This window comes from Nematolebias whitei, chromosome 5, assembly GCF_014905685.2.
Source record: "Nematolebias whitei isolate Nwh7 chromosome 5, NemWhi1, whole genome shotgun sequence".
NCBI lineage: Eukaryota > Metazoa > Chordata > Actinopteri > Cyprinodontiformes > Rivulidae > Nematolebias > Nematolebias whitei.
Genome location: NC_056502.1, coordinates 17,160,489 through 17,187,661, shown reverse-complemented (window position 1 = coordinate 17,187,661; position 27,173 = coordinate 17,160,489). Strand labels below are relative to the sequence as shown.

At 41.3% G+C, this 27,173-nt stretch overlaps 3 protein-coding genes across 3 annotated transcripts in view; 2 read left to right on the top strand and 1 right to left on the bottom strand.

The window, feature by feature from the left end:
* The first annotated feature begins 2,361 nt into the window (after positions 1 to 2,361).
* dap3 (death associated protein 3) lies at positions 2,362 to 11,514 on the top strand. Its single transcript, XM_037676922.1, has 13 exons — positions 2,362 to 2,548; positions 2,686 to 2,727; positions 3,148 to 3,267; positions 4,564 to 4,665; positions 4,784 to 4,892; positions 4,966 to 5,058; positions 5,151 to 5,281; positions 8,007 to 8,087; positions 8,537 to 8,701; positions 8,796 to 8,855; positions 8,927 to 9,016; positions 11,075 to 11,192; positions 11,274 to 11,514. Exons 2-13 carry the CDS (start codon positions 2,689 to 2,691, stop codon positions 11,357 to 11,359), a joined length of 1,194 nt encoding a protein of 397 aa, XP_037532850.1. The 5' UTR covers positions 2,362 to 2,548; positions 2,686 to 2,688; the 3' UTR covers positions 11,360 to 11,514.
* A 1,470-nt stretch (positions 11,515 to 12,984) lies between these two features.
* Positions 12,985 to 19,078, top strand: gba (glucosidase, beta, acid). Its single transcript, XM_037676921.1, has 12 exons — positions 12,985 to 13,180; positions 13,300 to 13,372; positions 13,453 to 13,650; positions 13,719 to 13,865; positions 16,423 to 16,556; positions 16,629 to 16,801; positions 16,913 to 17,002; positions 17,093 to 17,240; positions 17,657 to 17,881; positions 18,248 to 18,411; positions 18,489 to 18,605; positions 18,765 to 19,078. The coding sequence occupies exons 2-12, from the start codon at positions 13,309 to 13,311 to the stop codon at positions 18,868 to 18,870; spliced, it is 1,566 nt and encodes a 521-aa protein (XP_037532849.1). The 5' UTR covers positions 12,985 to 13,180; positions 13,300 to 13,308; the 3' UTR covers positions 18,871 to 19,078.
* Positions 19,079 to 19,273: 195 nt separating this feature from the next.
* rnf115a (ring finger protein 115a) overlaps positions 19,274 to 27,173 on the bottom strand; it is a 14,868-nt gene continuing 6,968 nt past the window's right edge. Inside the window, exons 2-9 of the mRNA XM_037676920.1 lie at positions 25,593 to 25,651; positions 25,311 to 25,365; positions 24,868 to 25,151; positions 23,033 to 23,101; positions 22,878 to 22,950; positions 22,710 to 22,803; positions 21,304 to 21,419; positions 19,274 to 20,070 (exon numbers count right to left, since the gene is read on the bottom strand). Of these exons, the coding sequence (XP_037532848.1) occupies positions 19,951 to 20,070; positions 21,304 to 21,419; positions 22,710 to 22,803; positions 22,878 to 22,950; positions 23,033 to 23,101; positions 24,868 to 25,151; positions 25,311 to 25,365; positions 25,593 to 25,651 (870 nt within the window). The 3' untranslated portion in view covers positions 19,274 to 19,950. The remainder of the gene's footprint in view (positions 20,071 to 21,303; positions 21,420 to 22,709; positions 22,804 to 22,877; positions 22,951 to 23,032; positions 23,102 to 24,867; positions 25,152 to 25,310; positions 25,366 to 25,592; positions 25,652 to 27,173) is intronic.

Sequence of the window (27,173 nt, the reverse complement as noted above, 5' to 3'; positions counted from 1 at the left end):
ATTAATGCATACTAAATTTTTGTTTTCCATTATTTCTTCGATAATCTGTCCATTTTTATCGTTACATTTACCCCATACTGTGCTATTAGCATTAAAGTCCCCACACCATATTACTCTCCCTTCCAGATGTTCCATCACCTCTTCCATCAACTCCAGTGACAATGTTTTACATGGATTATAAAAATTTAATATTTTACAATTTCCTTCTTTTCCCCAAATTTCTATTACTATATATTCCAATTCTTTACCTTTCCCTATTATTTGATATTGCCTGCCTTGTTTTATAAATATTATACACCCTCCTCCACTTCCTTCTTGTCGATCCCTTCTTATATTATCATATCCTTTAATAATAAAATCTATTGTTGGTTTTAACCACGTCTCCTGTACACAAATAACGTCTGGTTTCTCTTGAAGTTCGTTAATATAACCTTTAAGTTCCTGTCCATTAGCAATTAAACTTCTAGCATTCCATTGTAATATATTCATATATTGTCACCTGGTGTTCCTGGTCTTCCATCAGCTTCCAACCTTTTGTTAATGTTTTCCCAAGATCCCTCTTTGAACCCCAAAAATTTTTCAGCTCCTCTCACAATTATTTTAATTTTCTCTGTTTTATGTTTGGCCTGGTCAGTGCAGTTTATGACATATGCTATGAATAATATTAGGTTTTCAACTGGCATTGTGATGTTTTCCTCTGTTTGCTGTTTACTGGTACTTTGTTGTGGGTTCTGGTTCTCTGTTTGTCCTGTCGCTCTTGTCTTTTGTTCTTTGACACTTTTGACTGCCTCTGCATATGTGGTGTTTTTACTTATTTTCACCTGTTGGATTTCTTTTGCCGTTTTCCTCACTTCACACCCCCCGTATGTAACTCTATGTTGTCCTCCACAGTTGCAACACTTCTCCTTTTCTTCTTTACATTCTTCTATCCTATGGTCTTCTCCACACTTTGGACACCTCTGTTTACCTTTGCACGCTGCTGCAATGTGTCCATATCTCTGGCACTTGTAGCAGCGGAGTGGTGGTGGGATGTAAGGCCTAACTTGAAAATTTAAATAACCTATTTTTATGTTTGCTGGTAATGTTGTCTCATCAAACTCAATCATAATTGATAAACTTCCTACTCTTTCCCCATTAACAGTTCTTGATAGTCTCTTCAAGTTGTTTACTTGTGCACCAACAATGTTCCTTTTTATTTTATCTAAATCTTCATCCACTGGGATCCCGTAAATAACTCCGCGAACTGTTTTGTTTTCTCCTATTATCTTTTTTTCCATGACCATTCTTTTACAGATGTTCTCGACGTGCAAAGCCTTATTTTTTTGTTCTTCAGTTTTACATGATATTAATAAATTTCCATCTCTTAACACCTTCACCATTTCTACATCCCCAATCTTCCTTTTTATTTCTTTTGATATCAAAATGGGGCTTATGTTACCCTGCCCTTCCTCATTTTTTAGTTTTAATATTATTTTAAATTCATCCCTCACTACTTTTCTTCTTACTACCCTTTCTTCATCAGAGCTGCTCCCTTCCAACTCCCTTTTATTACTCTGGCTGTCATTTGTCCCTTCCTCCATTTTATTTCTTCCGCGTCCTCTCCCTCTACCTACCGGTGTCCACCCCTCAAAATCCATGTCTGCCTCGTCTCCTACCTGTTTTTCCATCCGAACCATTCACATACCAGTTTATGCCAATTTCCGCCTGTTCCAAAGTCCAAAAAATGTCAAATACCGATAATCCGTCAAAAATTGTTTTGAATTCCGCGCCCAACAGCTTCCTCCTTCCTTCACCACCTATCAAATCTCCAAAACAACAGTCACTCCCGTCCCTCCGCGCAGATTAGGGCTGGAGAGCAAATGGTCAATAATTTGATTTAGATTTTCCTGTTGTTTTTCTTTCAGAATAATCCCTGAGACCTTAATTGTAAGACTGAGGCCACCTGGTCATTTGTGGGTTGGATAATTAATTAACAGATGCAAACATTGTTTATAAAATAATTTTACTTAATAATAAGTGTGCAAAATCCACCCTAATTTATCATAAAATGAAAATGTTCACTTCTCTATAAAAGTACTGCGTTTCAAAAATATTATTTGAAACTACATTAAGTCTACTATTTCTTTTTTTAATTCAATTTTTTTCATAACTTTATTGAAATGTATTTACAAAGATACAGACGGTAAAAAAAAACAGGTGTAAAGAACTACAAGTTCTGGTATTTGACTTTATGTAATAATACTCTTAACATTACTGGACTGTATTTATTATTTGGGGTAAGAAATAAAAAGTTGAACCGCTGTCCCCAGAAATGTGCGATCTGATTGGCTAATGTAAATATACGTCACTTCCTGTAGCGCATGCGTTCTGTATGATAGTTCGGGCACGTTGATTTCTGCTGCTGGAATTAGCAAGCAGTTTTTCGTCCTTATTATCCTGACTCCGGCACGTTTCTATGTAAATGAAATCAGCTGACACATCTTCCACGTAATATTTTTCGAACTGAGCCGCAAGTGAGTCGCTTCTGAAGGCTTCACGGCCCGGAAATGTGCGTATCTCCTTCAGGTTTCCGTAGTTAGCTGTTAGCTTAGCTGCCTGTTTACGCAAGGTTACAGCCAGGAAGCTAGGCTGTGAGGCTAATCGTTGAAATTTGCAAAAAATATAACGTTTCTTTTCGTGTTTCAGATCATGGCTCTGCCCAGACTCACCCTCCGGCTACGGTCAACAGTAAGATCAACATATTTTTTTGTGTGTTTTTAATTGCACACGAGAAGCCAGCAACACTTGATGAGTTCAGGTTCATGTGTACCAGACAGTGTTAAGTACTGTCAAGTTTTTATCCTGTAACTTGTGACGTGAAATGCATCCAGTACAAATAAAAGCAAACAAATGTAATTAATTTAAACAACAGAAAATATAAAGCCAGTGCAGGTAAGTCGTGTGCAACATACTACCAATCGAAGAGAAAGTATAATGAAAATATTCACTATAAGAAAAAGTTAACTTTACATTCAAATATGGGAAGTAACGGAGAAAGCACTGTGTAAATTATTTGATTTGTTCTACAAAAACTTGGATTGTGTCTACGAGAGGATTTCATATTTGAATTGTTTTTTTGTAAGGCTGTTCAAACTGGGTTCTGTTCAGGTAACGCATGTCCGGGCTCTTCATACCAGTGGATCATGTATACTGCAGCAGGAGGCAGCGGCTCACAAGGAGTCAGAGCCTGTGCTCTTCTCGGTCCTCAGGACACAGGAGAACGACCCGGTAATGTTTTATAATGATTTAAATTAAATATAGCCACTAAATGCATCAGACTTCGATTAACAAAGTTCCAAAAATCATTATTTACCTCCATCTTGTTTAAAATGGTAATTATTAAATAAGTAATGCATCTAGTGCAGTAAGTTAATAATACTGACTCAGATTAATCCTAATTAAATCAAATGAATTATAAAAAACAAAGAATTTAGATGTTCTGCTGGGTCGTTGCATCGTCTCAAAGGGGTTTATATACTTTTAAAACAAGTTAAATGACCACATAAGTAATCAAACGTATTGTCGACTTTATGAAAATATATTTAAAATGTCCCTATTTAAAAGGCAATAAAAATGTAAAAAGTGACTATTTTGCAACAAATATCAATGTTTGCTGTGTCACTCTGAATGAAATAAACTTTATTGTTCCTATTGGGGGTATTTTCCTGAGCTGAAATGTGTTACAGTGGAAGTACAAGTCTGTGTAATAACTAAAGATACTACAGTATAAGATTGTCATAAATAACATTGTAATAATGTTGCAACAATTCTAAAATGGAGAATATACTGCAGAGGGGACAACGTTATATTTTTCGTTCTAAAATGTATAAAAGGTTTTTGATTGCAGTTGTGCAGCCGTAAGCTCAACTTTGCTGCATGCTTTATTTGTTTTGAGGTTTTGAACCATTTTGGTTGCAGCTAAACAAATGTCAAAGAGGGCAAAAACATGACCCATGCTGGCACAAAAAGTCAGAAAGATTTCAGGCTGCAGGATAAAAACGTTAAAGAATTAATTTGAGGTTTGTATGATGAGGAGTCCACAAAGACACCACTTGGTGATCTCTTGTACTACAAATACTCTTTAATCTGCTGATGAATCCAAGTATACCTTCACATGTAACACTTATAAAACTTGTTTTTTTCCATCCAGCTGCTGTTGCGCTGGCTGGGAAATCCCTTCGTTTAATGTGTGTTGTCAATGAGAACCTCAGGGGTTCCCCTTGAATTCCAGATATCACTCCAGACCAGTAAATTTAGAGTTTTTAAACGGGCACTCTTGTAAACAAAAGTAGGTTTTTTTTTGCCAGGTGATAAATCATCAGATTTAAACAAACTATGATTTTGAAGGTTTTGAGATGGAGAATTTTAAAATAAAAAATAACCCAATGTTGAAGAATTCCTCCTTGTGACTCATTTAGCTAATTTCTAATGAAACCCTGTTTTGATTTGGGTCCTTCGAGACTCTTTGCTTTGACGGATGCCATTCAAATAAAATGTTTTTCTCCCATATTTCTCCCCTCTCAGGCTCAGCACTCGGAGAAACTCCTCAACCATTTCTACACCTTGCCTCCCGCTCACACCCGCCTTCTGTTCCCTCACAGCCTCCCCCCTCGCTTTCAGCAGCAGGCAAGCGCAGAAATAAAACCGTAACACATGACACGTTTTGACAGCTTTCAGTTTTTAAATGTAAACTAAAAAATATTATCGCGGCCCTGGGTGTAAATGTTCCCGATGTGCTTCTTAGATAAAGACGTTTAATGAAGCCTGCATCATGGTGAGGCCGCCAGCCCTGGAGGTCATCTCTTACCTGAAACAAACGGACTTCAGCAAACCTGCCCTGAGATATTTATTCTGTATCCTTCCAAACACACGTTCCGACAGAACAACAAACGTTTTCTTGATTTTTGTCCTTATCAAAGTGTTCAGATGGGTTGAAGGGTAGTGGGAAAACAATCTCTCTTTGTCACACGATGCACTTCTGCTACACGCAGGGGTGGCTGGTGCTGCACGTTCCTGATGGTGAGGCCAACACAAGTCATCTTTGGGAGCTACAAAGCTTTTAAACTCGAGAGTTGATGGTAAACTTTCTGCGTCTCCTCTCATTTAAACAGCCCACCTGTGGGTGAAGAACTGTAAGGAGCTGCTGCCGTCTTCCTACAAGGCGTCTCGCTTTGATCAGCCGTTACAAGCCACGGCGTGGTTACGCAACTTCAAAATCACCAATGAAGCCGCTCTGTCAAAGGTAAAGTTTACATAATATCTGATTTCACTCTATTAACCTGATAACTTGAAAAGCGCATGGGTGGATTAAAACTTTTGGAACATTATAGTGTACTACATCTGTTTTTTGTAATGCTTTTTTAAGCAGACTTTTTTTTTTTTACACTCTAGGATTGTGGCATCTTGATGCATGCACAATAATCCAGGTAGATTTCATGCAACCTTTATTTGTACAGGTTAGTTTCACTGAGTCACAAGGACTCATTTATAAGAGAGACCTGTTTTAGACAGAGAACATATAGTACAGATAACAATAATTCAACAAAGCGCAAATAAATAAAATAAAAGTAGTTATAAAAACAATCAAATCTAGGTGCCATATAAAACAAGGTAAAATAATAAAAATGAGAACATGTTTGATGTTTCTATTGACTTTATCAACTGTTTAAAATCCCTTAAAGAGATCAAAGTGGACAGCTTCAGATCTTGTTGCAATGTGTTCCAGGAGCTGAGTAAGAAAAGGCCTTTTTGCCGAGTTCAGTCTGCTCTGAGGGGACGCTGCAGGTAATGATGATCTGAGAGCGCACGCTGTAACTGCACTGACGACGTGACATGTGGGAGGAGATATAAGAAGGTAGCAGACCAAGGAGGGATTTATAGATGAAAATGAACCAGTTTGAGAGCCTACATGTAGATAATGACCAACTGACCAATGAGTACAGTGATGGGTACGGTAGTTACAGCCAGTTATGAATCTTAGCACACCATGGTAGACAGCATCCAACATCTGCAAGCAGCTGGCAGGGGCATTCATGTAAATATTGTCACCATAGTCAATGGCCAGTAGGAAAGCAGCAGCTACAAGGTGTTTCCTGGCATTCAGAATTAAGCAAGATCTGATTCTGAAAAAGAAACCCAGTTTTAATTTCAGTTTCTTTATCAAGTTTTCAACATGCGGCTTAAAAGAGAGATGTGCATCAGTTAAAATGCCCAAGTATTTGTAAGAATCTACAAACTCAATAGGAACACCATGCATAGATGAGATGGGAGGAAGGACTGCTGGCACCAACTTTCTGTTTGAAAACAACATCCCTTTGGTTTTATCAGCATTTAGCATCAGTCTGATGCGGAATAAGTCTGACTGAATGATGTCAACTGTAGAAGCTGGAAAACCTTGGCACCTGTGTTAGCTCAGCAATAAATGACAGAGTCATTGGCATAGAGATGCAATAATGCATCAGGAATGTTTTGACCAAAAATTATTTTTATAAACTGAAAAAAGAGTGGGTCCTAAAACTGAGCCTTGTGGCACACCATTAGTGACCGTTAAATAGATTAAGTACCATTGTGTCAAACACATTGCCTCCGATCTGAGAGATAATTATGAGCAGAAAGATTATGAAAGGGAAATCCAGTTTGGTTTGGTGTTCTACAGATCTTAATTCAATTCAAAAATACTTCATTAATCCCAGAGAGAAATTAAGTGTTGTCGTAGCTCATCTTGGTTTCATTCAAGAGTTATAGATGCTGATAGCTGTGGGCAGGAAGGATCTCCTGCAGCAAATCCGAAGAATCTGGCCACAGATACTGATCCGTCCACCTGGATCCAGCTTGCTGTCAGATCCGGAAGGCCTCTTGGTCCTCCTGGGCAGCAGGACTGCCCGAATGCCGGGCAGAATTCCTCTCTGAGCGATGGTCAGTCTTCCCAGCAGTCTGCCGAGCTCCTCATCTCCACAAACAGACAGCTGAAGGTGCCGGGGGACGACCAAGGTCCTCTCGTTGCCATGAGCTGAATTTCCCACTAACTCCATGATCTCGGCGGTCAGGTACTCGAGCACCTCTGCAAGGTTGATGGGAATTCGTCCACGGCACCTCCTTTTCAACTCATTTGGGAATTGGGGCTGTAGTTGAGGTATTTGAGCTTTTGAGATGTTAATCAGCTGCTCCTGGTTTTTAAAAACACCATGTTGCCATGGTTACGCATCATAACAAATGCCCTAAAGTAAAAAAGGTTTCATTAAAAATCCTTCCAGTTGCACAGCGTCCGATACCAGAGGAAGCAATCATCTGAAAAAAGCAATTTACATCCAGAAAAAAGAAGAATCAAAGTTCTCAAAAGCAACAACTCAGAGCGAATGCAACAGAGCAACTCCAACATGCAGCCACCCCAAGTGGCGCAATTCTAGAATAATACTTGTCATCCTACCTTGGGAAGGATTCACCAACACCCTCAAAGAAATATCCATCCATTATCTTCTGCTGATTCCAGAATCGGGTCACGGGGCAGGAGCAGCAACTCTGTCGAGTCTCCCCAGATAACTGAACGTCTCACCTTTTCTCTAAAGTGGTCGCTTGTACCTGCAAACTCTTTCTTCTGGTCATGATCCAGAGTTCATAAGTGAGGGTGGGAACGTAGACCGGCTGGTAAACGGAGAGCTTCGCCTTACAGCTCAGCTCCTCCCTCACCACAGCGGACCGGCACAATCTGAAATACTGTGGAAGCTGCACCGATCTCTCATGCTTCATTCTTTTCTCTCCTGAGATACTTGAACTCCTCCACTTGAAGGAGACCTCACTCCCAGTCCACCCTTTTCCCACTGAGGACCGTGGCCTCAGATTTGGAGGTGCTGGTTCTCATCCCAGTCGCTTCACACTCAGCTGTGAACCGCTCCAGTGAGAGCTGAAGACTTACACTTATAATTATAAAAGAAAAGGTTTTAATCTGTTCCCTTTTTTTTTCTCCTTAGATAAAAACAAAGCATCGCTACGTGTGGACAAAGAGGGAGTTCACCGAGGAGGGGAGTCTGCTGGGACAGCTGGTGGATAAGGTGAGTCCTCTCAGGGGGAACAGATGTGGTTTCTGTGGTTTATTTCTCTCCACTGAAGCCCTCTCTGGGGTTTGTGGTGATCAGTAGCTCCAGAGCTGAGGATGTTGGTGGTCGGCACACACTGATGGGAACTGAGAACTCTAAATTTGTGACGTTTTTATCTGACAGCTTTCGTAAGAGAATAAATCAGGTTTTATCATCCTTTGTTGGACGTTGAGATTGTCTGACTTCCTATTATTTTCCATTTGTAATAAACACTTTGAAGACTTAACATGACATAAATGATTCATTATTATTAAATTATTCCCTGTTGACCCCCCCGCCCTCACTTCTCCATCTTTACTTCATTTAATCCCTGTGATCCTTTGTATTTTGTTGCCTTCCACCATGTTTTCTTTCTGTCCTTCACGCTCACTTGTGACGCTCTGCTGGTGTCCAATCTGCTGCAGGGCATCACTCGCATAAAGAGTAGCAGTGATGTGGTGGGGGCGGTGATCAAGGAACTCAAGCTGCAGAGCGGGCAACCCGACGCCGGCTTTCGTTTGGCCGTGGCGGTGGACGGGGTCAACGCCCTGTGGGGGAGAACCACCCTCAAAAAGGAGGATAAGAGCCCCGTTAGTAAAGACATTCACCATGTTTTCATGCCTCGAATTCAACGTTCTTTCCTTAATTTTCCTCAGAAGGGTTAAGTTTTCTTCTCGTCTCCAGGTGGATCCAGAAGAGCTCACTTTGATTTATAACCTGAGGAAGCTGATGAAGAACGACTGGGTGAGAATAAGTGGAGCGCCGCCGCTCTTGTTTCAGAAGCGTATTGGTTAACGCTCACTCTGTTGTCTCAGACCGGAGGCGCCATCATCGCCACGCTGGCTAAGACCGGGTCGGTCCACACTCCAAAAGATGCCTACTTGCCTCACGAGCTGCTTGGAGAGGTTAGGACTTTTTATTTATCGTCTCTTTCATCGCCTGTAGCGCTCTCAAGCTGCCGCAGCATATTTACTGTGTGGATGTTTATGAAGCAGTCACTCTACTGTGATTCATTTTTCTTCTGTATATTTTTCTGCATCTTTCTCGTTCCACAATTTTTATGCTATTTCAACAAATCATATCAAAATGTTCAGCTTGTTCAGGACAATTCTGCTGACTTTTGGTATTGGTGCAACTTTAGCTTTTTGAAATATTTAGCTTTTTCTGCCATTTTTGTTTCTCAAAGAAAATGAATTGAGCTCATTTTACATCCTTCAAATCGTTAAACATTTTACTGCTGCTTTCGCATTTTGTTTTGCTTCAGCTTCTTTCAGCTTCCTTGTGCAAATTTAAACTTTTTTCCAGCCACTTTCTGCTGTTTGTGCAGCTGTTTTGTGCTCCTCTTTGGATCTTTCTGCTAACTACAACATTTTTGTGCTTCTTCTAACTTCTTTCTGATCATTTCAGCTTGTTGTGCTCCTTTCAGCTTATTTATGCAAGTTTAAACTTTTTCTGCCATTTCAGCTACTATTTAGCAGTTTTTATGCTAATTTTAGCTTTTTCAGCTAATTCTACTTTTGTTGCACTCATTTCAACTATTTTCAGCCTAATTCAGCAAAAATGTGCTCTCCATTCCTTCTGGTAATTTCAGCTTCATTCTGCATTTTTTAGCTACTTTTCAGCCTTTTTTGTAATTTCCACTTTTTGTGCTAATTTCTGCTGCTGTCAGCCTAATTGGTCAAACATGTTATTTCTGCTTTCTCATGCTAATTTAAGCTTGTTCGACCTTTTTTATATACTTTTGCTAATTTCAGCTGTTTTCATATAAATTCAAGTTTTTCGTGGTAATTTCTGCTACTTTCAACCTAATTCAATTATTTCTGCTAATCTCAATTTATGCTCCCTTCAGCTTATTTCTGCTAGTTGTCATTATTTCAGCTGCTATTTAGCTGTTTTTATGCTAATATTAGCTTTTTCAGCCAATTCCACATTTTTGCACTCATTTCAACTTTTGTGTTCTTTCTGCTTTCTCCTGCTGATTTACGCTTTTCTACATTTTCAGCTACGTTTCAGCATTTTTTTTCTAATTTCAGCTGTTTTTCAGCAAGTTCTTCTGTAATAAGCATTCACACTGCATTTTTGCAGGAACTGCAGTTTTGATAGTTTTTCTTATTTCTAGCGTTAACTGTTAGTCTGATAATTCCAGATCAAACCAGTTTTATTGTCTCAGAGGAAGTAAACCAGTTTGTGTTGTCAAATCTTTCCCATAATTAGAAAACGCACAGTACCATAGCAGTCAACTTCAATATTGATATTTCAGAGATGATTAAAAGTCCTGATGTATGTTTCAGCCCTGCTGTTTAGCAGTAATACCTGAAAACGTTTGTGTTTTATCGGTAAAAAATACATTTTTAAGACATAAGTGGGACTTTTTTTTATCATGCAGAAGTCATGATAAACATGAGCTAATGTTTGGTGTGGTAGTAGCTGAGCGTCATCTCCCACACATACTGAGAGCTCTAGCATCTCATGAGAGCACTAATGACATCATTCACAAGGTTTGACCAAAATGGCTACTACAACTCCTCATAGCTCTAATATGATTGGTAGCAGGGGGGGGGGGGTGTGTGTGTTGATGGATTCCTTTAAGGAATGCTCATTTCATCATTTAATTTTTTTAAATTCCATCTTTGATAAAAAACATTCAATGAAGAGATTTAAAGTGGGATTCTGTAACTCCCCTCCCATCTTATAATGTGTCAGGGTCACTCCTGACTGTGTGGACTTCACTTTAACTCGTTTTCTTTTTTCGTGCATAAATCCATATTTAAAAACACTTTAATGATTCCTCTCTTTGATTCTTTAAGTAAATGATATTCATCAGTGGAAGTAGCTGACTTTATTTATTTCCATATTTTAATTCCCTGTAAACTTGGGCTGACTTTGTTGCATAACTGGACCCAGTATTCAGAACCACCGCCTGAACACGGTAATGTTTTATAATCCGTGTTTTCCCTCCTCAGAGTGGGTTCGACAGCATGGATCCGTTCATCCCAGTGTCGGTTCCCAACTACAACGAGGAGGAGTTCGAGAGCTGTTACCTTTATTATTTGGAGCGGAAATGGCTGCAGCACCCGCAGAGTAAGTTGTCGTGCGGCGTGTGCTTCTCTAAAGCTTGTAGGGAAGAAGGCTTTCGCTCTGACTGTTGTTGGTTTCCCTCAGGTCGAACGGAGGACGCCAAGAAAGAACTCATCTTTCTAAGCAATAGGAATCCATCCACGTTGGAGAAAATGTGTGGCTTCTTGTAAAGCTACAGAAATAGTTCCGTCTCTACACGTCGCTCCGTCACACGCGCTCGTGTCTGTAATTTTTATTTTTTTTTATCTGTGCTGCTTTGATAATAAATGTTCATGTAAAGAGTTTAAAACGATACTTTAAACACTGTTATTAAAAGTGTTTAATAATGTAATTGTGTATGTGAAATCTTTCCTTCAAGTTGGGTTCAACAGTCAGACCAGAGATTCTCAACTGGACTGAGTTCTGTTTTTTTACTGGGATTTCAAGTCAAGTTTAATGTCATTTGCATCACATGTGGTACATGAGGTGGAACAAAATTATGTACTCAGGGTCCCAGTTACACCCAAAAATAACAGTGTGTAAAAAGAAACTGTATATAAGGATCTAATGTATACAAGTGTTTAAGGGTATTCACTCATTCCTTCTGTTCGTCTCTTGTCCCGAAGTCGTATCGCAGCGTCGGCAGCTTGAGCAGGGAGGCCCAGACGTTTATTTTCCTCAAGTCCACGAGCTGTGCCACCTCTTCCCAGTAGGCCCTGTTGCTATGGATCAGGCCCACAGCTCGTATCGTCTGCGTATTTGATGATGTGGCTGCTTGTGATGTGGATTGGGGGCCATTGAAAATCCTGGGGTGGCGCACCAGAACCAAAGGGTGGTGAAGATTTGTTACAGGTTGCCAGCTGATGTTGCCGTTTCCTGTTTTACACAATACATTGCTGATTATGTGATGAGCAGAACAGAACATCTGGAATTTCCCAACAGTCCAGTTTTAATGTGGTCTGTGTGTTTACACATGTACGGACTGTCTTCATTTGATGAACAAAACTTTTACAAGAAACAAGCGTTCTCAAGTTTAGAGACACCACTTCTAGTTCATTTCAAAACACTGGTTTACTTGTTGCTGTGTACTTTGGTGAACGAGAATAAATGTAAAACAATTTTAAAAAGAACAGTCATGAACTATACATTTTACTAAAGCATTATCCCAAACTTTTTCTTTATTTGCTTTTTCAGGCTGTTTTAGGTTCAGAAAAGTTCTGTCACTACTCAACCTGTTGAAGCTTGTCTCCTAAATTTATATATATTAAAAAAACGTATAACCTCTTTAGGCCCAGCATACTAATGTTAGTTTTAGACCCTGTGGTCTTTATTAGAACTAGATTTTAGGCTTATTTTATTTTTGGATAAATTTTTTTTTCTTTTCTAAATCCTAATTGCTCAAATAAAACTTTTCTTATATTTATGAGGTTCTTCTTCCCCTAGTCGGACCAAAGGGGGTCCTGGGCCACCCATTCTTCTGGGGAACTGGTGGTGCCCCTACTTGATTATGGGGATCTGTTACAACAAGAGCTTATTCTTTGACTGATGAATCTTGTCAAACTAAATTTGTTTCTTATAAGTACAGTCCATTTACCATTTCTGAAAAATGGGGCTTCAAATAACAAAGGGTCGCACCACTTTTCAGTTGGACTCTTTATTTACTTTAAATAGTTTTACACATTGTTTTAACTTAATAAATTGTAATTATTACTGTACTTCTAATCCAAAATATATAAATAAACAAATTCCAGGCTGTAAGTTTACCTTACGGGGGTTTGTGCAGCTGCTGCGTTGCTCTCAATGGCGCCCTCTGGCGGTTAACTAATCACTGCAGCGCCACAGTCACGTGAGCGTTTCCAATGTCACGTGACCGGAAAAACTGCACAACACAAATACAGATGGGAAGAACCGGACATGGCTGTTCGGACAACAGGTTTGTACGATTGGAGCACGTCGAAGTGACCGTGGAAGAGGAAACAACCGAACCGAGCTCCCGTTAGAACCCTCTGAAGGTGAGAGATTAAAGTAATAAACGGAACGGGTCATAGCTGTCGTTAAACTCCCCGCTCGTTTTTTTTTTTTTTTTTGTTGTCCAGCTAGAACCTACAGTTTGGTTCTGTTTTGTCCGCAGATAAATAAAATGGCGCCTTCGTGTGCTCCTTTGGTTCTTGTTTTCATCTCGGCCCTTCTGAGCCTCGGTTCAGGTAACAAACTGGACCCAGTTTGATGCGCTGCCGTTTCCAGTGCAGAAGTAACGCGTTCCTGTCGGGGTTCCTCCTCTCAGGAAGCAGCAGGTGTGTCGACAGGAACTTCGGCCATGACTCCGTGGTGTGTGAGTGCAACTCTACCTACTGTGACAGCGTCGGGTCGGGCCCCCTGCCCCCGCTGGGTCAGTACTCCACCTACCTGAGCAGCATGGCGGGCAGCAGGCTGGAGGCCAGCCAGGGTCACATCCAGGTTCGGATGAACGGCACCGGATCAGGTGAGCTCACTGGATGAATGTCTGACGGGTTCGGCGGTGCTGCGAGTGTCCTGATGAGTTTGTGTCAGGCCTCAGGCTGACCATCGTCCCCTACCAGAAGTATCAGAGGATCCGGGGCTTCGGAGGAGCCATGACGGATGCAGCAGCCATCAACATCCTGTCCCTCTCCGCTGGAGCTCAGGAGCAGCTGCTGCGCCAGTACTTCTCCAGTGAAGGTGAGGAAGAGCCTTTCCATGCAGGACGCGCGTTTCCTTTGCTCTGCTCAGCCCACCTGTTGTTTACATTTGTGACATGCCAAGATGGCGTTCAAAACGGACAACTGCTCACATAAGTCAAAGCTCGGGCTTAATTTGAGACGGATCCTGCCAGAACAGGATCCAGCAGTTCTATTATTTTGTCAGAATGCGTTCCAGTAAATGTTTGCTTGGATCCGGTAACGCTCAGGCTTACTAAAAATAAAGTTATGAACAAATAAAACTTAGATTTGACGTAAACTGAATATAATTACATAAACACTCATTTTAAACACAACAGCCACTTACGAGCATACAAAACAGTCTCCACCCCTAAAAGAGTGGTGGGGGTCAGTGCCAAGCTAACCAGGCAGTCGTACGTGGGTAGGAGCCCACAGGCAGGTGCCTGGATGTTTCAACCATGAGCTGGGACAGTGTCGGGCTCAAAACCGTCAAGTTGGGGAAGATGGGGTAGGATGTTTGACAGAAGTGGTGTTTACAAATGTAGGAAAACATAGATGTTAAACAACTCTTTAAAATACAGGAAATTGCATCTACTTTATTCAGAATTTTCTGCGGGAGGACCCCCCTGCCATCCCACTCACTGTGTTCCGGTATCGATCGTTTTACAGATTAAGCCCTCGTCAAAGCAGCTGTTTAATCAACAGAAAACCCAACTGGATCTGTGTTACAAATGATCTTTACAATGATGAATTAGAAACTTTTTGTAACATGTAAATTGTGTTTATGTAGGCTCGATTTAATTGCAGTGATCTGTGTCTAATCTAAATCTAAGCTCAATGTACTGGTACTGTTTCAGAATTCAAAGTGAGCAGAAAATGATTTGTTACCAGAGGAAATGGCAGCTTATACATTTAATAATTTGTACTAAACTGTATCATGATTCAGCCTGTACAGCAAAACAATATCTTCCACAGAAGCTAATATCTACTAGCCAATTCAATAATTAACAACCATGACATGGCTTTATAGGCTACAGTACTTTAAAACGGTTATTATTCACTTTAGTTCAGGTCAGATCACATTCACACCGAGGTAAATAAGAAAATCTGCTTACCTGTGGAAAGAGACATGTTGATGTTTTCCCTTCTCCATCGCTAACATTCATAGTACACACAGCTTTCTGGATTTTCTAACATTCCTATATGCAGTACATTTAATATATTACTTTATTATGTTTTACATTTTTTATGTAGTAAGCCTTTTCTAAGGGCTGTTAGTCAAAGTGCCAAGTGCAATCTTTAGACCATTTTGTTAAAGGTGGCTGTTGCTGCTGTGAGTCACATGACCAGAGGGCCTTCTAGTGTTTTATACAACTCTGGGGTCAGCCTATAAAACGGTCATAAAAAATATTTTATAGTTTTAATCTAGGATCATCCCATATTGAAAAACAACAAAGTTTTTACTGTTTTGTTCCAAATTACCTATGCACGACTCTCTAGCTGAGTCTCGGCTACTACCACGTCAAATTTGAGCACAATGTCTTTCAACCCGACTGAGTTATGTCGATTTACGTGTTGGCTAACGTCAACCAGCTGATGTGGCCATCTTGAGTTTGGCTGACATCCATTGGTTACTTTCTGAGAGCTCCATCACAGTCTGTCCAGTGGTTGAGATATTTTGCTAATAGACAAACACATATATAGGCAACTACATTATCACCCGCCTTCTTTCTGGTGGACACTATTAGTTTGGTGAAATTGTTTAAATGGATGACATCTGTTTTTACTTTCAAAGGATACAAATTTGTTTCTAACAAATCATCTTAAGATTAAAAAGTTCAAATTAGAGCAGGTTTTGCTTCTTTTAGCTAACATGTTCCATACTTTCAGCTTTAGCTTGTTGCTACTCTTAGCTTTTAACTAGCTTTTGCTACATTTAGCTTTTGCTTTTTAAAAAATTGTTCAATAGTTTTGATACAATTATCTTTTACTAGAATTTAGTTACTTTTGGCTTTTGTTTCTACTTTTGCTACTATTAGCATATTGCTACTCTTAGCGTTTAACTAGCTTTTGGCTACATTTAGCTTTTATTTATTTATTTTTTACTATTCATTAGTTTAGCTACAATTAGCTTTTATATAGAATTTGGCTACTTTTAGCTTTTGTTCTATAGTTTTGCTACCATTAGCATGCTGCTACTCAGTTTTTAACTAGCTTTTTGTTACATTTTAGCATATTTATTTACAATTAGCTTTTACGTAGTGTTTTGTTACTTTTGGATTAAGTTCATGCTCAGCTACTAGTGTCCTGCCCTTTTTAGCTTTAACAGCCTAGTTAAGCATTTTTTATTGTTGTTGTTTTTTGCCGTTATTGCTTTTAGGCATATGAGCACATGTGGAAATCTGGAAACTGCCAAACTAATTTACTCTTTGGGGATAATTGCAGTTTGAGTCTGTAGTAAACTTCAGCAGATGGAGAAGAGGAGCTTCAGAGCTTTCATGTGATGTTCTGAACGGGTTTCTAAGCAGAACCATGTCTCCGGTTGTGATTGAACCAACAACTCTGTGATTGGACAGGTATCGGTTACAGCGTGGTGCGCGTGCCCATGGCGAGCTGCGACTTCTCCACGCGCCTCTACACCTACGCTGACACGACTGGAGACTACAACCTGGACAACTTCACTTTGGCCCCAGAGGACACGAACATGAAGGTCTCTATGGGTCTGCTCAGACAGGAACCCTTCCGTCCCATCGTCTCCTCACGTCTGTCCTCCTTGTTTCAGATTCCCCTCCTGCAGCGGGCCCAGGCCATGTCTCCTCACCCCCTCTCCCTGCTGGCCAGCGCCTGGAGCGCCCCTGCCTGGATGAAAACTAACGGTGCGCTCACAGGAAAGGGCTCTCTGAAGGGTCAGCCGGGGGGCAAGGAGCACAAAGCCTGGGCTCAGTACTACATCAGGTGATTAGAGACAGTTTTACATCAAAGTGTTATTTTACGCTGCTTAGTAAAATATATATATATATATATATATATATATTCAGAATGGTGCTTTTAAATCGCTCTGCTCAGGTTTCTGGAGGAATATGCCAAATATAACTTAACCTTCTGGGCGCTGACGACAGGAAACGAACCCTCTGCTGGACAAATGACGAACTACAGGTTCACTTCATAATCTATAACAATATGCTGTATAGGTTTTTATTTTTTGGTATTAGAAATGCTGAAAGAGACACATTTGTCCTAATGCAGTTTCCAGGCTCTGGGTTTCACCCCTGAGGAGCAGAGGGACTGGGTGGCTCTGGATCTGGGTCCAGCGGTGCACTCCTCATCCTACCCACAAACGCACATCCTCATCTTGGATGACAACCGCCTGCTGCTGCCTCACTGGGCTCAAGTGGTGGGTCCGAGAGTGGAGACGCTGCAGGACGGCAATAACCTGATTTTATTTCAGGCTAAAAAAAAAAAGTTTAAGACTAAATTTAAATAAATCCTTTTTTATTGAAAAACAAAATCAATTTCATAAGATATTAGAGATGATCACTTGATAATAGACTGCATGGATAAATCTGTCATTTATGTAATGTAATGTGTACTGGTTCTTTTTAAATGTTAAACAGCTTTTTATCCTAATGTTTATTCTTTATTTTGTAGATTTAGGCAGGATTATGCTGTTAAACTATTTAATTTACATCAGATTAGTTTTAACTCAGACACACGGCACCGCCCATTGTTGTGCTTTGTTTGTTTGTTTTCCAGTCAGGTGATGAGGTCATTGTGCTCGAGGAATTCAAGGCCTTTCATTTTCCCCTCCAGGTCCTCAGTGATGTTCATGCGGCGAGGTACGTTCATGGTGTGGCGGTCCACTGGTACTTGGACAGTTTTGTCCCTGCGGAGATGACTCTGGGCACCACCCATCACCTGTACCCGGAGTATTACCTGTTCGGCACCGAGGCCTGCGCCGGCTGGATCCCAGCAGACAGAGGAGTGAAGCTGGGCAGCTGGGAGAGGGCGGAACAGTACGCGCACGATATTCTAGAGGTGAGCCGTTCTCCTGCACGTCCGAGGCGTGTGTCCGTTTAGTCCGATCTGGGGAAGCGGCTGAGGTCCGACGAGCTGCGAGACGCCTCCTCGTCACGCTGCAGCTCAGCGGAGATGTTCCCCTCTGCTGCGTGCGGGTCAACAGAAACCGCCTGCAGAACAAGCGACCGGTGTCGTCTTCACTTTCACTCAAGGGAAATTGGACTCCTTCCATTCATTTCAGACTGGAGACCTGTCCAGAACCAGGAAGAACTTGATCCATGAGGACCTTTTGTCCTATGGCGTCTAAATAAACCACTTTTTCACGTCCTGCTGCAGTTTGAAATCTCGTGGATCCTGAACTTGTGGCCATTTTCTTCTTTTCAGGACCTGAATAACTATGTTGTGGGCTGGACTGACTGGAACCTGGCGTTGGACCGGACCGGTGGACCAAACTGGGTCAAGAACTTTGTGGACAGCCCCATCATAGTGGACGCAGAGCGCGACGTCTTTTACAAGCAGCCAACTTTCTACAGCATGGCCCACTTCAGGTAGCTGCCCATTTGTCCCGAGCGATCTTTAATTACAGCGAGCGCTTATCAGACCCTCATCTGTGATCTCTGCTCAGCAAGTTCCTGTGGGAGGGGTCCCAGAGGGTGGGGGTGTCTGCTAGCGGAGAGACGCCGCTGGAATTCGCCGCCTTCATCAGACCGGACGGATCAGTGGTGCTCGTCATTCTCAACAGGTACCGCTGTTGCCCACAACTATACCCGAGCTGCAAATGTTGAGCGGACACTTGGTGTGGTAGTAGCTGAGAGTCGCCCTCAACATCAAGCGCTAACGCAACCTGAAATGACTGCGCTGAACAATTTGATCCGTAAATAACACTGAACTGTGTTTTCAGGTCTGGGTCGGTGATCCAGTTTGACGTCTGGGATCCAGCTGTGGGTTACATTCCCAGCGTGGCTCCGGCCCGGTCGCTGCTCACGCTCGCCTGGAACACACACTGACTGGGCTCCAGCACAGAAGCACACACTGAACACTGTGAGCAACAATAAACAAACACTGGATGGTCGGCTTTGCCAAAGCTCATGATCTAACAAGCACTTTACCGTTTGAATCATTTCACTTTGTCTGCTGCACAATAATCATGTTATTAGCCTCAATAAACGAAAACCTCAAGAGATCTTTTTTTTAATTAAAGCTGATTAAACTCAACACTTGAGACATTTTTGTGCCTTTTGCCACTTGGATAAAGAACAATTTGTAACTACTTTGATTATGATGCTTTAAAAAAAAAAAAAAACACTAATAAATTTACAGTAAGCAATGAAAAGTTCAGCCAATTTTTTTTGTCAATTTATTATTACATCATAGAGTTTCATATTTATAATATACAGTTTGATAACCAGGTATTTCACATTTGCATTTCCAATGTTCTGTTCGTTTACTTTGCAAATCTTAAATTGATGAACTAAAATTATTTACATTAAAAGTGAATCAAAATGTTCAAACAGTCATGAGCGGACTAAAATGGAGGGTTGTCATCGGTTTGTAATATGTACACCGGGAGGGACGAACTCTGATAAATTCAGACTGGATGGAGTTTTTAAGTTAAGTTTGGTTTCTGTTTGTCCTAAAAATATATTTATTAACACTACAGTGTTGACAACATGAGCTCATTTACCTTGGAGGAGCAACTCATCCCAAAAAAGACAAAATAAAATAATTCCCGACAAAAAGCAAAACGTTTCTCTCACGATGGTAAAAGGTGTTCGGGGTCAACGTTGTTTCCCATGATTTTGTTTTCCAGCAGCTCGTTTAAAGAAACGTAAAAGGAGTTTACTTGCAGAAATCGAGGAAACTCTGGTGAGAAGAACATCGATCTACTCTGGTTTGTCAGCAAAGGGAATCAATCAAACCACGATGATTTGTTACGTCCGTTTCGGGTGCATGACTGGAACAAGAGAAGGCATCAAAACTGAACCTGAACATATAAAGAGTCAGATTATGATGACTGCATCGAAGGAAAACTGAAGCGTTCTGTGGGACGTGAGGATGGAGACAGGAAGATGAGGGAGGCGGGCGTCTCAAAAGGACCATCTCTCCTGTGTGCGGGGGTCCGTGGAGAGGGAGGGGGACTCTGAGGGGGTCTGGCTGCTGTTGTCTTCTCCGTTCAAACTCATCCTACACACTGGACACGTGTCGTGCTGCAGCGCCACAGAACAAAACGCACACGTTAGCTTCCTGCAGAACAGTCACATTTTCACCAACATCTCCAGGATGAAGATAAAAAACTGAAAAGTCACAACACAGAAAACTCATAAAATAAAAATCTGCTCAATGTGTTTGGACTTTTAAGCAAACCTTAAAAACCACGTGTTTGTTTAGCTACGGAAACAACCGAAGAAACTAAAAACAGGTCGAATGTCGAGCTTACCGCCATTTTTGTTCACTAATGCAGACTACGACCAGTCTGATGTGGGTCCATCATGTGACTCGAGCTTCCACGTGGCGTTCGAGAGATTCTGCCGAGCGCTTTGTTTACACTGAGTGCGTACCCGCACTTCAGAATTACATTCAATATATCTGGAAAAAGTTCTGGGGTGAACTCAGGTGGCTTCATTTGATATAAGATAAACTTTTTTAATGTTGGATTTTGTACCTTCAACCCTCCCTTGGGTCAAAAATGACGCCCAGTGAGTCATTTAGACCCAAGGGCAGCAAGAGGTTTAAATGTGATTTAGTGAAAGAAGCTGTAAATCTATACAAATTTTAAACGTTAAAGCTGATTACTCAACAGCTTCTACTTCATTTAGCATGATTTTGAACAAAAACCTTTTAAATTTGATGCAGTAATAAAATAAAAAATTAAGAAAATTATCTTTTAGGATGAGATTACCATAAAGTGAAAGAGTTAATTTTGTTTTATTTTTAAATAAATTGGCAGACATTGCCTACAACCCTGGAGCACGCAGTAACTGCATTGCTAACAAAATAAAATACTAAATTATCAGTGCAGTCAACGCTCAGAAATCCAGATTGGTGTTTTTTCAGGGAACAGAGGGGCCTCAGTCTGTGAATTAGAGGAACAAGACTTTTACTGTTAAGGTGTTTAGATGTGAATTGCCAATCTACACATGTGTGTGTGTCTTATCTCACTCAGCCTTATAACCTGAACCCCTCTCTCACTGCTCTTTGAATTGAGAAAGCTCCTCGGATGAGGAGCGAAACGTCTTCTGTCACAAATAAAGTCCAGTTGTTTTTGTATTGAACGCTTTTTTGAATTGAGCAACAAGTTATCAAACTAATTCCCCTGGGATTTTTATATTAATTTTCGGAGCAAAATGTGTTTAAACATTGCCCACACTTTCAGGAAAACTAAAAACACCACAGAGGACATGGTTTTGGTTTGAAATGTTCCGACATCTCTTGTGACTCACCATTTCCAGCCACGGTACTATACAGTCTGAATGAAAGAAGTGGTTACAGGGTAGCTGTCTGACTGGTTCTCCCACCGCGAAGTCCTCTTTGCACACTGGACACTCCATGCAGCAGTCTGAGGGAGAAAAGACGGCTTTCAATCCATCCACACAAAACAACCGTTCCGCTTCCATCCATCCATCCATCCATCATCCTCCGCTTGTTCCAAAATCGGGTCGCAGGGGCAGCAGCTTGAGCAGGGAGGCCCAGCCACTTCTTCCAGCTCTTCTGGGGGGACTCCAAGGCTTTCCCAGACCAACCGAGAGACAGTCTCTGCAGCGTGTCCTGGTTCTTCCCCAGGGTCTCCCCTCAGTCGGACATGCCCAAAGCACATCTCTAGGAAAGTGCCAGGGAGCATCCTTACCAGATGCCCGAACCACCTCAACTGGCTCCTCTCAACATGGAGGAGCAGCGGTTCTACTCCGAGTCTCTCCCAGATAACTGAACTTCTCACCCTGTCTCTAAGGGAGAGTCCAGCTACCCTGCAGAGAAAACTCATTTCAACCACCTGTATCATGACCTCATTCTTTTTGTCACTACCCAGAGTCCATGACCATAGGTGAGGGTAGGAATGAGGTAGGATCACTTCCAGCAATCGGATAAAACATTTACGGTGTCTTTTAAGTACTGGTAAATGTTTCAGGTTGTGTCAACAAGCCAGCTTTTCAAAAACAATGCTGTCTTCACGTAAGATTAGTGAAACAACAGAAAGGAAAAAAGGTCTAAAGGACTTAATGGAACGAGCAATTGATACTTCCAAGGTTAACGGGCACTTTGTCCTACCAGTGGGTTTAGAGGTCACTGCATGCAGCAGCACAACCACAGCAGACGTTAATGTACTGAGTCCAGGGGACTTTTCTGAGCACACAACAGATGTTTCACAAAGGAGCTCTGAACTTCAGTTTAACAGAAGAAAACACGCTTCTATGTGCAGAAACACAACTAAAACAGTTAGATATTAAAAAAACAACTGAAATATGAGCGTAAAGCTTGTTATTGTTAAACATATTTCAGTCTTGAATTGACGGATTTATAGGTGAAACTGAAATGACTCAATTCAAAGAACTGCTTTTAAATTATCCATTGTTTTTAGAAATAATGTGCACCCCGTACGCCTTTGGTTGAAGTAAACAATCACTGACCCCCACTTTATGTTTCATAGCCCACAGTGAGGCCCTGAAATCAAGATTGAGAATCGATGCAGTAATCGGTCTGAAAGCCAATGGCCTAAATGAAGTAATTAATTTACATACAGCGAGTTTGACAACTTCAACCATCACACAGCTGCAGTCGGGACGTCCCGGACAGAAGAGACACCTGGTGAGACGGTGAAGACAAACGGAAGCAGTGCAGAGGAGCGACTGACCTGCTTGTTCCTGAGTGATGCTGACGGTTGGGAGGGAAGAGATCTTCTCTTTCTCTGCCGGAGGAGGTCCGGTGTTCTCCAACTGACCAAGTAACTAAACACACAAACACCCGTCAGGTCAAGACAAAAGCGAGACACTCGAGGAGCTCTGTAGTTTTTGTAGCTCACCTGAGTTATGACAGCGTCTAACCCCCCCTGCCCCCATGCATAATCTCCTGGGTTGGAGTGAAGCATCCCTGTCCTGGAGACACAGACAGACCCAGTTAAAGACAAAAACACTGAAGAGGCAGCAAGATGTTACCGACATGTTGTTAGGCTCTTACCACGACAGAGGTGGGGAGCCAGGAACCCCAGAGTTGGCAAAGAGACCAGCAAGAAACTGTTGTACAATCCTGACGAAACGAAACGCACAATTAGAGTCAGTAAAAGAAGAGATTTTGGAGCCGTTTCCACCGAGCTCAGTTCCGTTCCTGACTTTATAATAGTTGTGTTAAAGGAGTGGTGCACTCACACTTAAATAAAAACATAAAGGGTCGTCTCTTTCCACATCCTGTCCATCTGTGCCTTTCTGTACACTTGAAATACCACTACCAAATATTTGACTATTCATAGCTACAACACATTTCCGTATTCTCTGGGCTGTGAACGATGGAGACAAGTTAGTGAACATTCGCACGGGAGTCTCAAAAATGTTCCAAGAATATCATCAGTTCTCAGTTTCCTCACGAGACACAGAAGCTCGCACGCATCGAGTTTTGAAAAATGTTGGAAACATTTATGCGACAAACAGCTGACAGAAAACAGTTGAGGTCTAAATGTCTACAAACTAGGGACAGATCGGTACTAAGTCGGTACTGGACGACTGCATCAAGAACAGACCCAGTACATCGACGCAAAGCGGCTAAGGCTCAAGCTAGCTGCACGAGGCCACAGACGTCCACGACCAGCAACCTACCAATGCTGAAGTGTTGCAGTGTGAAGGCATTTGTTGACTGCCTCATTGTATTTTTGTGTTATAGTATTTGGGTTTGAAAAATATTTGAAGATGTTTTTATGCACCTTCATAATTCATAAAAAAGGATAGCTTGTGGTTACTGAAGTGTCGTTCTGTGGAGCCTTGATTTCATATTACACGATGATGCACTTATTTTTATTTGCAAAGTGCAAACTGAACACTTGAAGTTAAATGTTTTTAGCACATTTGAGGTTGTCGTGTTTTTATAAGATAAAGGTGTGGTTCAGATTTTGGTGGAGTTATCAGTATCTAACCTGCAAACCATTTCTTTAAGGACTTATGCTGTGGTGCACAAAAGGGGATATTCCTTTATTAACTTCCTGTTGCATTCTAAACTACAGCTTCTGTGCAGACACATGGACCCTTTATTTATCTCATCTTAGTGATGTTATTTTATTTACTTAAATGAGACTGCTTTTTAAAATAATAACCCAAGTTGTTCAAAGCTGTTTATGGTAAATATTTGTTACAGTTGAATGATAATTATTAAAATCAAAACCTGCGTATGAGTTTGTATTCGTTAGTTCATTAAAAGAAAATCTTCATCAGCCGGTCAGAGCTATACAAAAATCCCATATTGGCATCAGCCCACAGAAACATTGGGTGCATCTGTACTAAAAACTGCACTGATGATCAACAGTTATAATTATTATCAACACTGTTAGCAGACTAAAATAAACTGCAAACACAGTTTGGGAGCCATGCACACCAACATATGCAGTGATTTACAAAAAAACTGATGAACAAAGCGAGGTCACATAGGCTGCTGTTTGCAGATTTCTTTGAAATCGCGATGAAAAATTCACCAATACCGAGTCAACAACTAGTCAACAACTAGTCAACAACTAGACTCCAACAGTCGCAGCCCAGTGAGAAACTTGTCGTGGTTTATTGGTGTTGCAACGTGTTATAAGAAATCTGCACGAGGTGTTTTAATTTAAACATCTTCTTGTTTGTTCTGGTTGGACATGCAGCAGAGCAGAACCTGGGGCTGCACGCTTCTTGAACAAGTTGCAGCAAATCGTTGATCAACCCTAGTGAGCTGCAACATGTCCTAACCTCCTCTGTTGGTTGGAAACACGGGCTGAGAGCATGAGCAGATCTGTCGTCATGAGTGGGGAGTGTAGAAGTCAAATCCCCTACCCTTCCACAGCAGGCGAGCGATCCGGCCTACTGCTGCCTCTGGACCTGTATCTCCTTTGGCTGTGTAGACGAGGTGGACGCCCGGGTCCCCAGTGGTCACCGGCTCCTAATAGGGCCCCCATGGGTCCTCCTAGACCTGCTGGGACAGATCCACCGACTGATCCACCTCCCAGACCCCCGAAATCGCTGAACCCCCCGAGACGTCCTCCTGGGAGTCGAGGTTCTGAGTCGGGACTGTCTCTGTCTGCTGTGAACGGCCGCTCCAGTAACAAAAGGTGCCATAGCTACAGGGATGTCACAAAAAATGACCCACAGTAGAGCAAAGAAGAAAAAGGAAGGAAAAGACGAGTTAAAACAAAGTTATTTATATCACATGTCCCCTGTCCCCCCCCCCCCCCCCCCCCACACACACACACACAAAACCCCCTCAGGTCTGTTCGTACCTCTGCAAACTGTGTGGCTGTGTCATCTATCCCGTTTGCGCTGCCCTCGAGGAGACTGAGGGAAACGGCACACAAAGGGGACAAAACGCATTGTTAGCAACATGAACTGAACCCAGAACTCAAATTTAAATCCTGTGCTAATCTGGGACAAAACACGAGCTTCATCACGGCGACTTCAGCGCCTTTCCATCCAGGATCCTGCAGTTGATCCAGACCAGCACTAGCAAGAGGTTTGTTTTTTCTAACATCACATACATTAAAGCCAAAAGATAAGTCTCCCACCTGGAATCCTCGGTGACTTCCTCTATGAAACCCGAATCACATCTTGGACAGATGTATTCCTAGAAAGAGTCACAGCAAAGTCTGAGTCCTGCAGCGTTCAGGACAGGAAGGGTAACATGACCGTATGCATTCCCAAGAACCTAAAGCGACTCCAGATGTTACCTTTCAGTGCTATGAATGCTTGGTAAACGATGACAAAACAAAAAAAAGTTTCCTTAAACAATAAACGCACCAACTAATGAAAGGCGTAGCAAATCCTCGGAAGAACAAAAATCAACCCAAGATTTAGACTTGGATCAGACGTGAACGAGAGATCAGATCACTTGGCTCCTGTAACTGCCCTAATGTGTAATTATGTGATTTCTCCTGGATATGTATTTTGTGTATTTGGTTTAGTATTTTAGATTTGTTGTATGTTTTATGCCGCTGTCTTGGCCAGGTCACTCTTGGAAAATATATATTTTTTTTATCTCAATGAGTTATTTTTCCTGGTTAAATAAAGGATACATACATATGTGGACAACTAATGGCTCAGAGGCCAAAAGCAGCCCTTGAACAATCTCCATCTGGCCATTAGTTTGAAAAGAAAACAACTTAAAATAAGTTGATGAAAACCTGCATTTTATCAATGAAACTTACAGTAATGAAGGCTAAATTAAGACTGGAACTCCGTTGGATTAAGAGTGGCTAAAAATATTTTTTAAGTCATATTTTTGACTGAACTCAAAGATTTAAGAGTTTAAGACTCCAAAAATAAAAAAATGAACTTTTTTTGGGGTATATTTAAGTTAAGAAAGAGTCTTGGGGACACATTTTTAATCTAGCATGCTAATTATAACACAAGAAGGAAAAAGCCTGAAAAAAGTCTTCAAGGTAATCTGTCTTAAAGAAAATGTATTTTTCAATTCTCTCTGTGTCCGTTCGATTGATTGCTTTAAATGTCTTGACTTCACCTTCTGGAACAAAAATGTTGCCCACCCCTGACTCGGATCATCTCTTGATTAGAAGAGACGGACTGATGACCATTTGGGTGAAAATGAACTTGAACATTTCCATACAGACGACCGCAAACTTCATAAATGTTGCAGGTTTTTTGTGCATGGATTGGATGAATGTTGGCTCGTACTGAGAGGTAAAAATAAACATTAGCAGAAAACTCAAACTTAGGGATGCACAATATTGGATTTTTGTCTGATATCCAATACGCCGATATGTTAAAAATGATTGGGCCGATAACCGATACCAATACAGATGTTTTTTCCCCAAGACCTACTTACAGAGACTACATAGCTTTCTCTGACGTGGAATTAAAATACTACAGTATTCTGCACGGTCTATTTGAATTTGGCGTGCTATCAAATGCAAATGGCAAAAAGGGGGCTGAAAATGATGTAACACTTCAACTTGGATTATGTTTAATGTCAAAATTTATTCATGACATTTTCTCAAACACAATGACAACACTCGATCTGTGCAAATTCGTAAATTTTCACAAATCTAAACTCAACGACACATGTGATGTCATAACAATGTGCTGGCGTTGCAGGCACCCTTGTAACTGGGTTGTCATGTGTGCCTTTA

Coding starts and splice junctions, on each gene's coding strand:
- dap3 (XM_037676922.1), top strand. CDS start 2,689: ATGGCTCTGCCCAGACTCACCCTCCGGCTACGGTCAACA. Junction 2,728..3,147: donor CCCTCCGGCTACGGTCAACA/GTAAGATCAACA, acceptor GGTTCTGTTCAG/GTAACGCATGTCCGGGCTCT. Junction 3,268..4,563: donor GGACACAGGAGAACGACCCG/GTAATGTTTTAT, acceptor CTCCCCTCTCAG/GCTCAGCACTCGGAGAAACT.
- gba (XM_037676921.1), top strand. CDS start 13,309: ATGGCGCCTTCGTGTGCTCCTTTGGTTCTTGTTTTCATCTCGGCCCTT. Junction 16,557..16,628: donor CAGAGGACACGAACATGAAG/GTCTCTATGGGT, acceptor TCCTTGTTTCAG/ATTCCCCTCCTGCAGCGGGC. Junction 17,003..17,092: donor GGACAAATGACGAACTACAG/GTTCACTTCATA, acceptor GTCCTAATGCAG/TTTCCAGGCTCTGGGTTTCA.